This window comes from Juglans regia, chromosome 13 (genome assembly GCF_001411555.2).
Source record: "Juglans regia cultivar Chandler chromosome 13, Walnut 2.0, whole genome shotgun sequence".
NCBI classification, from domain to species: Eukaryota; Viridiplantae; Streptophyta; class Magnoliopsida; order Fagales; family Juglandaceae; genus Juglans; species Juglans regia.
Genome location: NC_049913.1, coordinates 3066105 through 3078740, shown reverse-complemented (window position 1 = coordinate 3078740; position 12636 = coordinate 3066105). Strand labels below are relative to the sequence as shown.

Below are 12636 nucleotides of genomic sequence, written 5' to 3'. Positions count from 1 at the left end.
GCTTTGTCTCCCACCTCAAAGGGTTATGTGGTCAAGGCACTCTCCCACTACACTCATTGCTAGAGTTACGCGATCGATGGCATCTCCCACTACACTCGCATTGTCAGGGTTACATGGTCGAATCACTCTCCCGTTAGCTTAATAATTAAAGGTAAAACAGTCGAGGGATCTCCCATTAACACCTTCTCGCCAAAAGGTGATATGGTCGATGGATCTCCCCTAGTCTAATACTTAAAGGTTAAACGATCGAGGGATTTCTCATTAACACCTTCTCACCAAAAGGTAACGTGGTCGAGGGATCTCCCCCTAGCCTAAAACTTAAAGGTAAAACGGTCAAGGGATCTCCCGTTAACACCTTCTCACCAAAAGATGACATGGTCGAGGGATCTCTCACTGGCCTAATACTTAAAACTTAAAACGGTCAAGGGATCTTCCGTTAACACATTATCACCAAAAGGTAACGTGGTCGAGGGATCTCCCACTAGCCTAATACTTAAATATTAAAACGATCGAAAGATCTCCCGTTAACACCTTCTCCCGCTACACTCACTTCCGAGTGTCTCATTTAGGAACAAGTCAACGAGCTCAACAACCGCCTAAGATGGATCCAGGGGGTCAACGGGCACCCTGACCACTTATGTGCTGGTTACTACAACAAGCTCTTATATCCACATCAAAACGGAGAAACACCAACAAAAAACTATAGCACGAGGCAAAATCCACTGAGGCCACTAAAAACCCAAAACCGATCGCCGAGCACAGAAATATACGCACTTTACTAACGATAAGCATTCACATACAATCACTACACAAACGTTCTTACAAACAAACTTCTCAAAGGCCTATCCTCAAAGGCCCTTATTACAAATTTTATAATTTCTTCTTGAGGACCACTCATTGAGATCTCCTTTGCAAAACATTGAAAAACTACGAACTAACTACTAGAATTTCTTTTTTTGCAGGTTACCTCTACCACGATTGACTTTAAGATTCTCAAGGCCTTCTTGATAAACAAGTTGACTTTAAGAATCGAGGGCATCTGTTAGGAATTAAATTGACTGGGTCAAACACTCTAGAAATATATCACTAAGAGAAGAGATAAAGTCATGAGATAAGGCAGGAAATAGATAAGGCAAAGAAGTTGGCTGAGACTTCTTAAAGGAAAATGTATCATAAGTCAAGTTGGACTCTATCACTATAAGGAAATATCCTCTAAATAAGGAGCAGCTCCCCCGCAAATCTGGGAAACTCACTCCATGCACTCTCCACAATTCTCTAGAGGGACTCTCTTGAGACTAGATTTTTTCATTGTATTGAGCATTATGTGAGGCTACAAGATATTATAAAATCATCACCCTTGATATGATAGATTTTGCCTCAAACAATCCGTAGATATTGAACGCAAAGTGCATTGTATCAAAGCCCAAATCGCATACGTGGGTCAAGGATATCTCTATTTTTCTTTCTAGTCTATTGTACAATTTTTCGATATTAACAATCAATCAATCAATCAAATTTGGCTTCTAGCTAAGGCATTAAAACGTATTTATTAAAACCATAATAACAGCTTATTACTAGCTCGGGGCCGGGTTGCACCTGTAAATTTTAGCGCCAGCATGCTTGGTACATACACTTTTTTATATATGTGAATTTATTAAAATATTAACCATGATATATACAAATTAATTGAAGTACTACTGGTCGACTTTCTAATTTCAGCAAGAAGAGCTCCTCGATCTCTGAGAGAGGGCCATTAATATTAGCAAATAAATTAGGAAAAAGGAGGTAGAGCTTCATTAATTTGTTGACTAAATTACCAGTCTAGAAAACATTGGACCCCATGCTTGATCAGGCCGATACGTAAGGTTTTTTTTATGGACGGTACTAATTACGTCCACTGCTCCTAACTCTCGCAGAAGCTATTGTTAGGTTTAATTTTATATATATATATATATATATATATATATGTTTTATACATTTATAAATATTTTTTAAAAAATTAAAAAATATTATAATATTATTAAAAAATTAGTTCTGCTATATACCACCGGGTGGTAACCCCGGCGCGGCTTCGCGGCTGACGTGGCATTTGCCACGTCAGTCGATAAATAAAATTTAAAAAAAAAAAAAAAAAGAAAAGCCGAAAACGAAATTTACTCACACACGCGGGAGGGAATTCTTTTTGTTTTGGTTTGAAGAAAGCAGAGAGCCCCCAAACCAGAGCCCCCCAAACCCAGATCTGTCCTGCGGCGCGCGGTCTTCTTCCACGTTCTTCGCTTGCGGTCTTCTCTTCTGGGTAAGAGATCTTCGTTTGCTTCTCATTTGTGGGATTTTACTTCCCATTTTCTGGGTTGGTTTTAGTTGTCTTCTCCTATGGGTAGTCGAGGTCTATAAACTGCCGTTGGTGAGCCGATGCTTGTGTTTGTATGTGATTATATGTGCTTAATGGGTACTGGGTTATAGTGATTATATGTGCATGTTCGATGGCCATGGACATGATGAAGCAAAACCCAGAACTTTTAGCTTTTGAAATCTTATATATACGGCCCTTTTCTTTTCTTTTCTTTTGGCCCTTTTCTTTTCTTTCTTTTGGCCCTTTTCTTATATATATACTTTATAGTGATTATTTTTTGGCCCTTTTCTTTTCTTTCTTCAGCAGAAAAAGGGTATGCATTGCGGTTTTTGACTAGTTCATAAAAAGTGGTATTCAACTTAGTCAAAGGATTTTATTAGCATGAAAATTTACCAATTTGTTAGTTGATCAACACCAAACACGTATCAGAACAGTACCCAAAAACAGAGGTCAGATTTATAACTTAACTCATTGATTGTAACCAAGCATCGGCTCGAGGGTAAATTTGTTTTGTGTAAATGGAAGATGCTTGTACATAAAATTATCAAACTACAATGCAAAGACAGAGTACCCAATAAACATATTTAAGAAAAACAAAGGAGATCAACTGGAAGATAATCAATGAGATTCGTTGGATTTGGATGATAAAGTATAATTCGTTGGATTTTGTATTGGAAGATAATCAATGAGATTCGTTGGATTTGGATTTTGTACTGGGTTATATGTGATGTACAGCTTAATGGTGGGTATTGGTACTGGGTTATATGTGATGTACATCTTTGTTTTAGCTGTACCTGCTGATAAACAAAAGTATTTGCATAGTTTTCACCTAGAAAATATCTTTATTTTCCTCTTATGAGGGGAAGCAACATATGCACATCATATAGATACAATAAAAAAAAAAATTCAAGTGTTTGAGATGCTTGAAACATACAGATGGCAGCTGTTTAATAGCTAATTTATACTAATTTTCAGAATGGGAAACGAAAAAGAACAGCCCAGTACGCAAACATTATCTAGCTCAAATCCCCCATCCGAGGTATGTATGTTATACGATTTAATATATCAATGACATTGGTATTGTTCAGTCGATATTTATTTCAAAAATACATAAGTAACTTTATCTAATGACATGTTAGGCCATACCATCAACTAGTCCAAATATCCCAAATTACATGCCGGGTTACTTTGGACCAGTGCCTACGTGGTCACCGACTTTTTTACCATATCCGGTTGGTAACCAATTTCCAATCAACATACAGGTGATGATAATTAGGATTTATTCTTAATAAGTTGGTTTATTTGCACCTATTAAAAAAAAAATAAGTTGGCTTATTTGTAGGAATTTAATTGCAAACTTTTGTGTTTATTATAGAATGCTGGTTATCCATTTCAACATATCATGGAACCGCCGGCTCCTATCAGCAATACAAGCTCTGCCACAAGCAGAATAGTTGATTCAGAGGATAATAGACCTGATGGTGGGGAAACTGAAGCGCCATGTGGATCCCCTAGAGCTGAAGAATGTACTGAGGATAGACCAAGTCCTATGGAACCTGGAGATGGCAGTGCTGAGAAATCTCAGAATGTCCAAGTGGATGATGATGATACAATTGAAGAGCCAAAATCGGGAATAGAGTTTAATTCATTTGAAGATTTATTAAGTTATTATAAGGAATATGGTAAGAAATGCGGGTTTGGGGTGATGACGAAACAGACTGAGAGGGGAGAAGATGAGTCTGTTAGATATGTCACCCTTGCTTGTGCCCGCGGTGGGAAGGCCCAGAATAGGACGTTGAATGTTGCCAACCCACGTCCAACAGGGAAAACTGAATGCAAGGCAAAGATTAATGCCTTAAGGCAAGATGGTGTGCTTCGGTTGACGACAGTACATAATATCCATAACCACGGTCTCAGTCCAAAAAAATCTCGTTTCTTTCGATGTAATAGAGAAGTTAGTGATGCCGTAAAAAGGGTCCTTGATACAAATGATTTGGCTGGCATCCGAACGAATAAGAGTTACGGATCTCTTGTTGTTGGCGCAGGTGGATTTGAGAACCTACCATTTTTGGAAAAGGATTGTCGTAATTATATTGACAAGGCCAGACATTTACGACTTGGAGCAGGTGGTGCTGGAGCGCTCTGGGATTACTTTTTACGGATGCAGTACAAAAATCCTGGGTTCTTTTATATGATGGATATAGATGATGAGGGGAGGTTAAAAAACGTCTTCTGGGCAGACCCTCGTAGTAGAGCAGCGTACCAAGATTTTGGTGACGTGGTCACATTCGACACCACGTACCTAACGAATCGATATGGGATGCCCTTTGCACCATTTGTTGGTGTAAATCACCATGGACAGTCAATTTTGTTGGGGGCAGGCCTGATTTCCAGTGAGGATACCGAGACCTTTGTGTGGTTATTCGAGACATGGTTGCAATGCATGGATGGTATGGCTCCGAAGGCTATTATCACTGATCAGGATAGAGCGATGAAAAATGCTATCGCAATTGTTTTCCCAAAAACCCGGCATAGATTTTGTCTTTGGCATATACTAAAGAAAGTCCCTGAGAAGCTTGGCTCATATAGTTCGTACAAAACTGGCATGAAAAATGCATTGATGAAATGTGTCTATGACACCCAACTTGTTGATGAGTTCGAGAAATGTTGGGATGAGTTGATTAACACTTACAACTTACATGAGAATGCGTGGTTGCAAAGCCTATATGTTGAGTGTGAACATTGGGTACCGGCCTTTCTGAAGGAGTGTTTTTGGGCTGGAATGAGTACAACGCAGCGAAGCGAGAGCATGAATGCATTTTTTGATGGTTATGTTCATGCTAGAACAAACTTGAAGGAATTTGTAGACCAATTTGATAATGCGTTGAAAAAAAAGATTGAGAATGAAAATCTTGCGGACTTCCAGTCATTTAATGCCACAATCCCCTGTATATCTAGATCCCCGATTGAAAAGAGGTTTCAAGAGTTGTACACGAATGCTAAGTTTAAGGAAGTTCAGCAGCAAGTCAACGGCATCATTGACTTGAATCCAAAGTTACATAAAAGTGAAGGTGCAGTAAAGACATATATGGTAGAGGATGAGGTAATCATCTTAGAAGAGTTCACTAAGCCGGTTACCCATTTTGTGAACTTTAGTGGCGAAGATGCAGTTGCAAAGTGCTCTTGTGGATTATTTGAGATGAGGGGGATATTGTGTCGGCATATTTTGGCCGTATTCAGGTGTAACGATATTAAATTTTTGCCAGAAATGTACATTTTAGATCGATGGAGGAAAGATATTAAAAGGCGATACACATTAATCCACAGCAGATACGATGGAGGGGAACAACGGGCAGATTGTAATAGATATTCAAGTCTTTTAAATATCTGTTATAAGATGATTACTCTCGCATCGGGTTCGAGAGAGCATTATGAGGATGCGAGCACTAAGTTATATGCAATGATTGATTTGTATCGTGCCAATCAAGAACCCCCATCGATGACTCAAATTGGTTCCAATGTTCACAGTACGGCAAAGGACACTACGGTCGATGGTTCAAGGGAAGTACGTAGTCCGCATGTTGTGCGGGGTAAAGGCAGACCTCCATCTCTAAGAAGAGCATCCAGGATGGAGATAGACATGCGGAAAGCTAAAGCAAAGACCAAGAAAGCACCAGCAAAGGGGAAGCGTAAAGAGGTGATGATATTTTAATACCCGCAGATTGTTTTTACTTTTGTTGATGAAGAACCATTATTTAATTTTAATTTCTTTTGTTAAATGAATCATTAGCGGGATGGAGGACATACCCAAGTAGTGGATAGAGAAGATACACCGATCGTAGAAGTATGCAGGAATTTATTTGGCTCTTCTGAGATGGTATATTCGATTCGGTTTATATATAAAGTTATTACTAATTTCCATTGTAATGGTTATATATTTACGTTTAATTTTCAGCAGGCTATTCCAGAAAGAGAAAGTGTGGCTGTAGACGTTATTGGAACCGAACCACGAGAAATATTGATGCAGAGTCAAGAAAGCGTAAGTGGTTCATACCTTTTTTTTCAAATAATATACTAATATAGTAATATATATTACTTGAAGAAGGTAATGATGTTGTTTATTATTTACAGATGCAATTTGGATTAGATGGATCACAACCGTTGCAATGATGGATATATTTGATTGTTTTTTTGTTGGATTTGATAAAAAAACATCTGGATTGGTTTTATTGAAGGTATGGTGTGCTTCGGGATAGTGTTGTAATGGATATATTTGATAAATTAGTTGTGGATTTGATAAATTTTATTTATTTGAGAATCTAGTACGTTTCTTGTAATGGATATATTTGTTAAATTAGTTGTGGAATGGATATATTTTGTTTATTTGAGAACCATTACGTTAGTTGGATTTGTTAAATTAGTTGTGGAATGGATATATTTTGTTTATTTTAGAACCATTACGTTGGTTGGATTTGATAAATTATTTGGTGGAATGGATATATTTTGTTTATTTGAGAACCAAGAAGTTTGTTGTAATGGTTGGATTTGATAAATTATTTCTTTCCATGGATATATGTTGTTTATTTGAGAACCATTACGTTGGTTGGATTTGAGAAATTATTTGTGGATTTGAATTATTTTGTGTATTTGAGCAAAGGACTTTGTTGTAATGGGTGGATATAACAGGGGTTGGCGGGGAGGGACTTTTTGTCTTTGATGTTGTGCTTATAACAGATTTTGGTGAGTTAGGATCATGGATGGTGATTTTTGCAATGTCAGATAAATGTTGTTCTTCAATCTCTGTTTCAGGTTTCAACAGCTAAGTATGAATGAAGTACATATATGCTGCTCCAGCCATTTGAGAGAGAAATTTTTCTTCTTGACAATGTATAATAAAGAAAAATTAGAACCCTGTTTAGTATTGCTGGGTTGATTCCCGGAAGTACAGTTCAAGGTGCATCTTTCAAATAGACTATAGTTGGAGAAAGACAAACGTCAGTTTCTTCAAGTCTAGAACCACGTTGCCCCACATAAAAAACAAAAACAAAAAAAAAGTCTGCAACCATGTTCAATGGCTAAAGAAAATAAAATGCTTGCAATTTTGTAATGATTCAGATCATCTGAAGTGGTGTCAGGATCAATGATGAGTCATATACAGAGATTTTGGAGGCCATTTTTCTTTCCAATTGGCCACTTAGTTGAGCCATTTATTTTGTCAAGATACTTGGGGAAGAATTCATAAACTGTGTGTAATGAAATACATAAACTGTGTCAAATATGGATAAAGCTAAACACAACCATTCTATATCAATCCCATTCAGATTTGGACGTTATGGTATACCAATCTGATTGAAATACAAAGATAAAACAAATCTGAAAGTCCAATACAAGTTACATAAAACAAATGTGGAAGTCCAATACAAAGATAAAACAAATCTAGAAGTCCAATACCTAAACATAGAACTAACAACAATCCCAAATTACTTATATAACACTAGGTAACATACATGTAAAAATGCAAAATAACAATAAATCCGAAATAGCGTGCCTACACGCCTAAGTTTAGCTTCTTGTGCATTAAGCACCAACTCCTTTTGTATAACATCGTCGCATTTATTGGATAGTACCATCTGCCCCCTCTCGAGGCGATCCACTATCTTACGCAGCTCAATCTCCCTCTTTTCAAGAAGCTCGAGTATCTTCTCGACCTCTTTCTCTTTCTTTAACAGTGAGGCTGTTCTTTCTTCAACTTGTAGGTCAATTACTTCATTACCATCCAACCACTTGAAAAACTTACAGTATGGTAAGCCCTGCTCATTTCATGCATATATTGAATTGTATTAGAAAATACTGAATTGTACAATATATGAAATTAATATATATAAAACATGTTTCGGACAACTAATAATGCAATTACCTGGGTATTGTACTTTGAACACCCTAAGAAAGGTCTTCTAGGATTTTTTGCATTACTTGACCATTTCAATGTGGCTTCGAGCTCGCAAAAGCACAATGGTTTTCCCAAAGTACTTTTGGGAAAAGATGAAGAAGATATTGATGAAGATGATGATGACATTCTAAGATTAACCCCCATAAAACAATTGAATAACAGTTTTATAATGGTGGAATAAAATTGAATAGCAGGAAGTTTTAATTCAGTATTTGAACTGCCCCTGCCCTAACATGAAAATATCATGCAACATGCAACATGCAAGGGGCAGAACAACATCAGACGTGTAACCATGTATGTGGTGGTTGGATGTGTTCACCCAACACACAGGATAAAAAAGATGCTGAATAGACAAAGAAGAAACCGAGGAAATGAAGGCATATAAAAAGCAATACCAGTTTGATACATGAGATAGTGGCTTGCTTTGGTAACCTTTACTTTTTATTGTCAATTTGCTTAGATTGGTAATTGTTAGATTGAGACTTCAAACAATTTTATTAATCTAAGCTAATAATTTGATTATATGTGCATGTTATTCTATAATTTGATTTAAGCTATAGTGATCTAAGCTAATCTAAGCTATAGTGATTATATGTGCATGTTATTCTATAATTTGATTTGCATTGCAAGAGATTTAAAATTCAATTATCTTGTGATTTTAATGCAGGCAGGATATATTTCCAAAATATAGCACCCAAACTAACCATTTTCTTTGGTTTAAAAATGATGCGGAATGCTGCAATCCACATTTAACAGCATATGACAAGCATGTTAAATACTGCAAACTGTAAGGGAGAGGCGGGTTAGGAGCGATCGCGTACGAGTCATGTGCATGGAGAAAAAAGTACTACTAGGCTTCTTTGATTTGACAAGTGGGATGAAATATAAAATTTTTATCTCATTTTATTATTTTAGTTTTTTTAAATTTTTACGTAAAATATAATAAATAATTTAAAATTTTAAAATTTTAAAATAATAATATTAAAAAATAATATTTTAAACTTTTATCTAAAATAAAAAATTATCATCTCACTATTTAAATTTATCCAAAAAATTCTTTTTATTAATTACTATTTACTATCTCACATTCCAATCCTACGTAGCCTATAAAAAAAATATCTACACATTTTATAAAAAATTATAAATATTGAATATATGATGGCTTCGTTTGTTTTTGTAGATTAGATGAGATAAGTTAAAATTAAAATTAAAATTAAAAAATTGAATAAAATATTGTTAGAATATATTTTTTAATATTATTTTTATTTTGAGATTTAAAAAAATTAAATTAATTATTTAATTGTAAATGATAAGATCAGATGTATATGCAGAGCCCTCGCTATAAATATACATTAATATCTTGTTCTGCCAATTGAGAGAGATAGAGAGATGTGTTCTGTGGAGGAGAAGCCTCATGCTGTTTGCATCCCATACCCAGCTCAAGGCCATGTTAATCCGATGCTCAAACTAGCAAAAGTCCTTCATCACAGAGGCTTCCACATAACTTTTATCAACACCGAGTTCAATCACAGACGCTTGCTCAAGGCCAGAGGTCCCGATTCCTTGGACGGCTTGCCGGACTTTTGCTTTGAAACCATCCCCGATGGTTTGCCTCCCTCCGATGCCGACGCAACCCAAGACATCCCATCACTGTGTGACTCTATCGCAAAGAATTTCATGGTCCTCTTTCGAAATCTACTTGCGAAACTTAATGATACTGTCTCCTCGAATGTTCCCCCGGTGAGCTGCATAGTTAGTGATTTCAGCATGCATTTCTCCAGTAACGTTGCTGAAGAACTGGGAATCCCTGTCCTTCTGTTGCGGCCTGCGAGTGCCTGTGCCCTTTTAGGCTTTGCACACACCCGCCGTCTAGTCGAAAGTGGTATACTTACAGCACCCAAAGGTACGATATATTCCTTGGTCCTATTAATTGTTACTTCTTCACGATCTTCTTTTATCAAACATCTTCATATGCACTTCTATTTACGATCGAATCTCAAAATCTTGGACGGGAGATTGAACGCAACCTCAGCGTTAAGATGTGGTGTAAGTTTTTGCAGATAACATGTTTCCACCCAGGCCGTTAGGCGTTCTTTATATGAATGTTCCACTTAGGTTCAAACGTATAGGCTAGACGAGATGTTTAAATTTCGTAAAAAGTTTTAATTAATTACACGTGATTAATCTTCAATGAACTCTATTTTAATCTTTTTGAATGAAAATCATGCAGATGAGAGCCATCTTCCAAACAGGTACATGGAGACTACAATTGATTGGATTCCTGGGATGAAAAATATTCGCATCAAGGATCTCCCCAGCTTTCTATTCGCACCAGATCCGAAAGGTATCATGCGGAATTTTATTTTGGAGATGGTAGAGAAAGCTTCAAAAGCTTCCGCCATAGTTGTGAACACTTTTGATGCATTGGAGCATGAAGGATTGGATGCTCTTTCCTCCTTGTTTCCTCCTGTTTACTCCATTGGCCCTCTTCATTTGCTTCTCAGTCAGATTCCACAAAACAATTCAAAGTTGAATAATATCGGTTCCAATCTTTGGAAAAATGAAGCTGATTGTCTCGAATGGCTCAATTCCAAGGAACCCAACTCGGTTATTTACGTGAATTTCGGCAGCATCACAGTCCTAACCCCACCACAAATGGTCGAGTTTGCTTGCGGACTCGCTAACAGCAAGAAAGCCTTCCTGTGGGTGATTAGGCCTGACATGGTGAAGGGTGACTCGGTGATTGTACCCCACGAGTTTTTAAGTGAAACCAAAGACAGAGGTATTGTGGTAAGTTGGTGCCCACAAGAGGATGTGCTAAGCCACCCATCAATCGGAGGATTCTTGACCCATTGCGGATGGAACTCGATGATTGAAAGCATGTGTGCTGGAGTGCCTGTGCTCTGCTGGCCGTTCTTTGCCGACCAGCAGACAAACTGTAGGCTCGCGTGCGTTGAATGGGGCATTGGCATGGAGATCGATTGTAATGTGAAAAGAGATGAAGTGGAGAAGCTTGTGAGAGAGTTGATGGAGGGAAAGAAGGGTAAGGAGATGAGGAAACATGCCATGAAGTGGAAGAAAATGGCAGAGGAAGCAGTTGGTACAGATGGTTCTTCAAACTTAAATCTCGACAAAGTGGTTAAGGAGGTGAACAGAGCATCAGAGTAGCCCGACTCTATTGTAATTCCTCCAACTGAATCGTACATATTATATGTTGTTATTATGTCTGCATGGAATATTATTATATGAAAAAAACTACTTTATCCTCCTAAACTTACCACTCCATTTCACCGCTTGTTAAATTTTTTTTTTATTTAATGATTAAGGAATTAATTTTTAAATATGTTAAAGTATTTTTTTAATATTTAAATATATTAAAAAATATATAAAAATAAAAATAAAAATAAAAATAAAAAAAACTAAAAAGTGAAGTGACGGTAACTATGAGCTGGCTACTCTGCCGCCCAGAATAGCCCGACTCATATTATATATACATCTACGGCCACTTCAACAGTGGTAGGTTTGCCATTTAATAATATTTTGCTTATTATATATATTATATATAGTTAATTACTTAGCAGAAGTGTAAACCAGACTGAATATATAGATATTGCAAGCGAATATAGATAAATATAACACATGGTATATAATTGATTCGGCTAATGGTATATATGTGCATACCTAGCTTGATAAAAAAAAATATATAGCTCCTTTAATGGTCAATCAAAATGGTGGCTTCTCAAGCATTAAAAAGTATTTAGTAAAACCATAATAACATGTTACTAGCTACTTAGAGCATTCTCATTGGAATAGCTCAAGATAATAATAATAGAGCAATGCTAGATACAGTCTCCATTTGAGAATTACAATACAAGCCTAGATAATTTTATCTTTAAAAATTTTTAAAATTATAAAATCATTCCTCCTAAAATGATATTTTTTCTCATTTAATAAAATATCTACAGATACAGTCTCCAAGTAAAGACTGCAAATAGAATTTCTCATAATAATAATGATAATAATAATAATAATAATAATAATAATAATAAAATAAATAAAAAACTTCAAATAGCGATTAGCACCAAAAAACCGATGGCATTGGATTAGGTAAAGGGTAGGCTACAGCTAGTTTTAGCTACAGTAATTTTAAAATCAAAGTCTTTTTTTTTTTAAATAGACTTTATTTCGTTCAATGAATCTAAAGTTACAGCCGTCACTAATCAGTACAGGAAAAATCCAGATTACCAGCCAAACTACTCATCTGTTAGGGGCTCCCCCGCCCACAAATTTCTTTGTGGTGGACATTATCTTAACTTCTACAAATTCTCTCATA

General features: G+C 36.4%; 3 protein-coding genes across 3 annotated transcripts; 2 read left to right on the top strand and 1 right to left on the bottom strand.

The window, feature by feature from the left end:
- The first annotated feature begins 3038 nt into the window (after positions 1 to 3038).
- LOC118344164 (protein FAR1-RELATED SEQUENCE 5-like) lies at positions 3039 to 7186 on the top strand. Its single transcript, XM_035684108.1, has 8 exons — positions 3039 to 3163; positions 3329 to 3392; positions 3493 to 3615; positions 3729 to 5099; positions 5250 to 6050; positions 6144 to 6230; positions 6312 to 6392; positions 7163 to 7186. The coding sequence occupies exons 1-8, from the start codon at positions 3039 to 3041 to the stop codon at positions 7184 to 7186; spliced, it is 2676 nt and encodes an 891-aa protein (XP_035540001.1).
- A 315-nt stretch (positions 7187 to 7501) lies between these two features.
- Positions 7502 to 8454, bottom strand: LOC108998241. The gene is made up of 4 exons (XM_035684107.1): positions 8271 to 8454; positions 7861 to 8163; positions 7695 to 7698; positions 7502 to 7596 (listed from the first exon to the last, which is right to left on the bottom strand). Exons 1-4 carry the CDS (start codon positions 8445 to 8447, stop codon positions 7502 to 7504), a joined length of 579 nt encoding a protein of 192 aa, XP_035540000.1. The 5' UTR covers positions 8448 to 8454.
- Positions 8455 to 9663: 1209 nt separating this feature from the next.
- On the top strand, positions 9664 to 11588 carry LOC108998285 (7-deoxyloganetin glucosyltransferase-like). Its single transcript, XM_018974805.2, has 2 exons — positions 9664 to 10206; positions 10534 to 11588. The coding sequence occupies exons 1-2, from the start codon at positions 9693 to 9695 to the stop codon at positions 11469 to 11471; spliced, it is 1452 nt and encodes a 483-aa protein (XP_018830350.1). The 5' UTR covers positions 9664 to 9692; the 3' UTR covers positions 11472 to 11588.
- Positions 11589 to 12636: the final 1048 nt, after the last annotated feature.

Coding starts and splice junctions, on each gene's coding strand:
- LOC118344164 (XM_035684108.1), top strand. CDS start 3,039: ATGAGATTCGTTGGATTTGGATTTTGTACTGGGTTATATGTGATGTAC. Junction 3,616..3,728: donor AATTTCCAATCAACATACAG/GTGATGATAATT, acceptor TGTTTATTATAG/AATGCTGGTTATCCATTTCA. Junction 6,051..6,143: donor CAAAGGGGAAGCGTAAAGAG/GTGATGATATTT, acceptor ATGAATCATTAG/CGGGATGGAGGACATACCCA.
- LOC108998241 (XM_035684107.1), bottom strand. CDS start 8,447: ATGGGGGTTAATCTTAGAATGTCATCATCATCTTCATCAATATCTTCT. Junction 8,164..8,270: donor GTTCAAAGTACAATACCCAG/GTAATTGCATTA, acceptor TGAAATGAGCAG/GGCTTACCATACTGTAAGTT.
- LOC108998285 (XM_018974805.2), top strand. CDS start 9,693: ATGTGTTCTGTGGAGGAGAAGCCTCATGCTGTTTGCATCCCATACCCA. Junction 10,207..10,533: donor TATACTTACAGCACCCAAAG/GTACGATATATT, acceptor AAAATCATGCAG/ATGAGAGCCATCTTCCAAAC.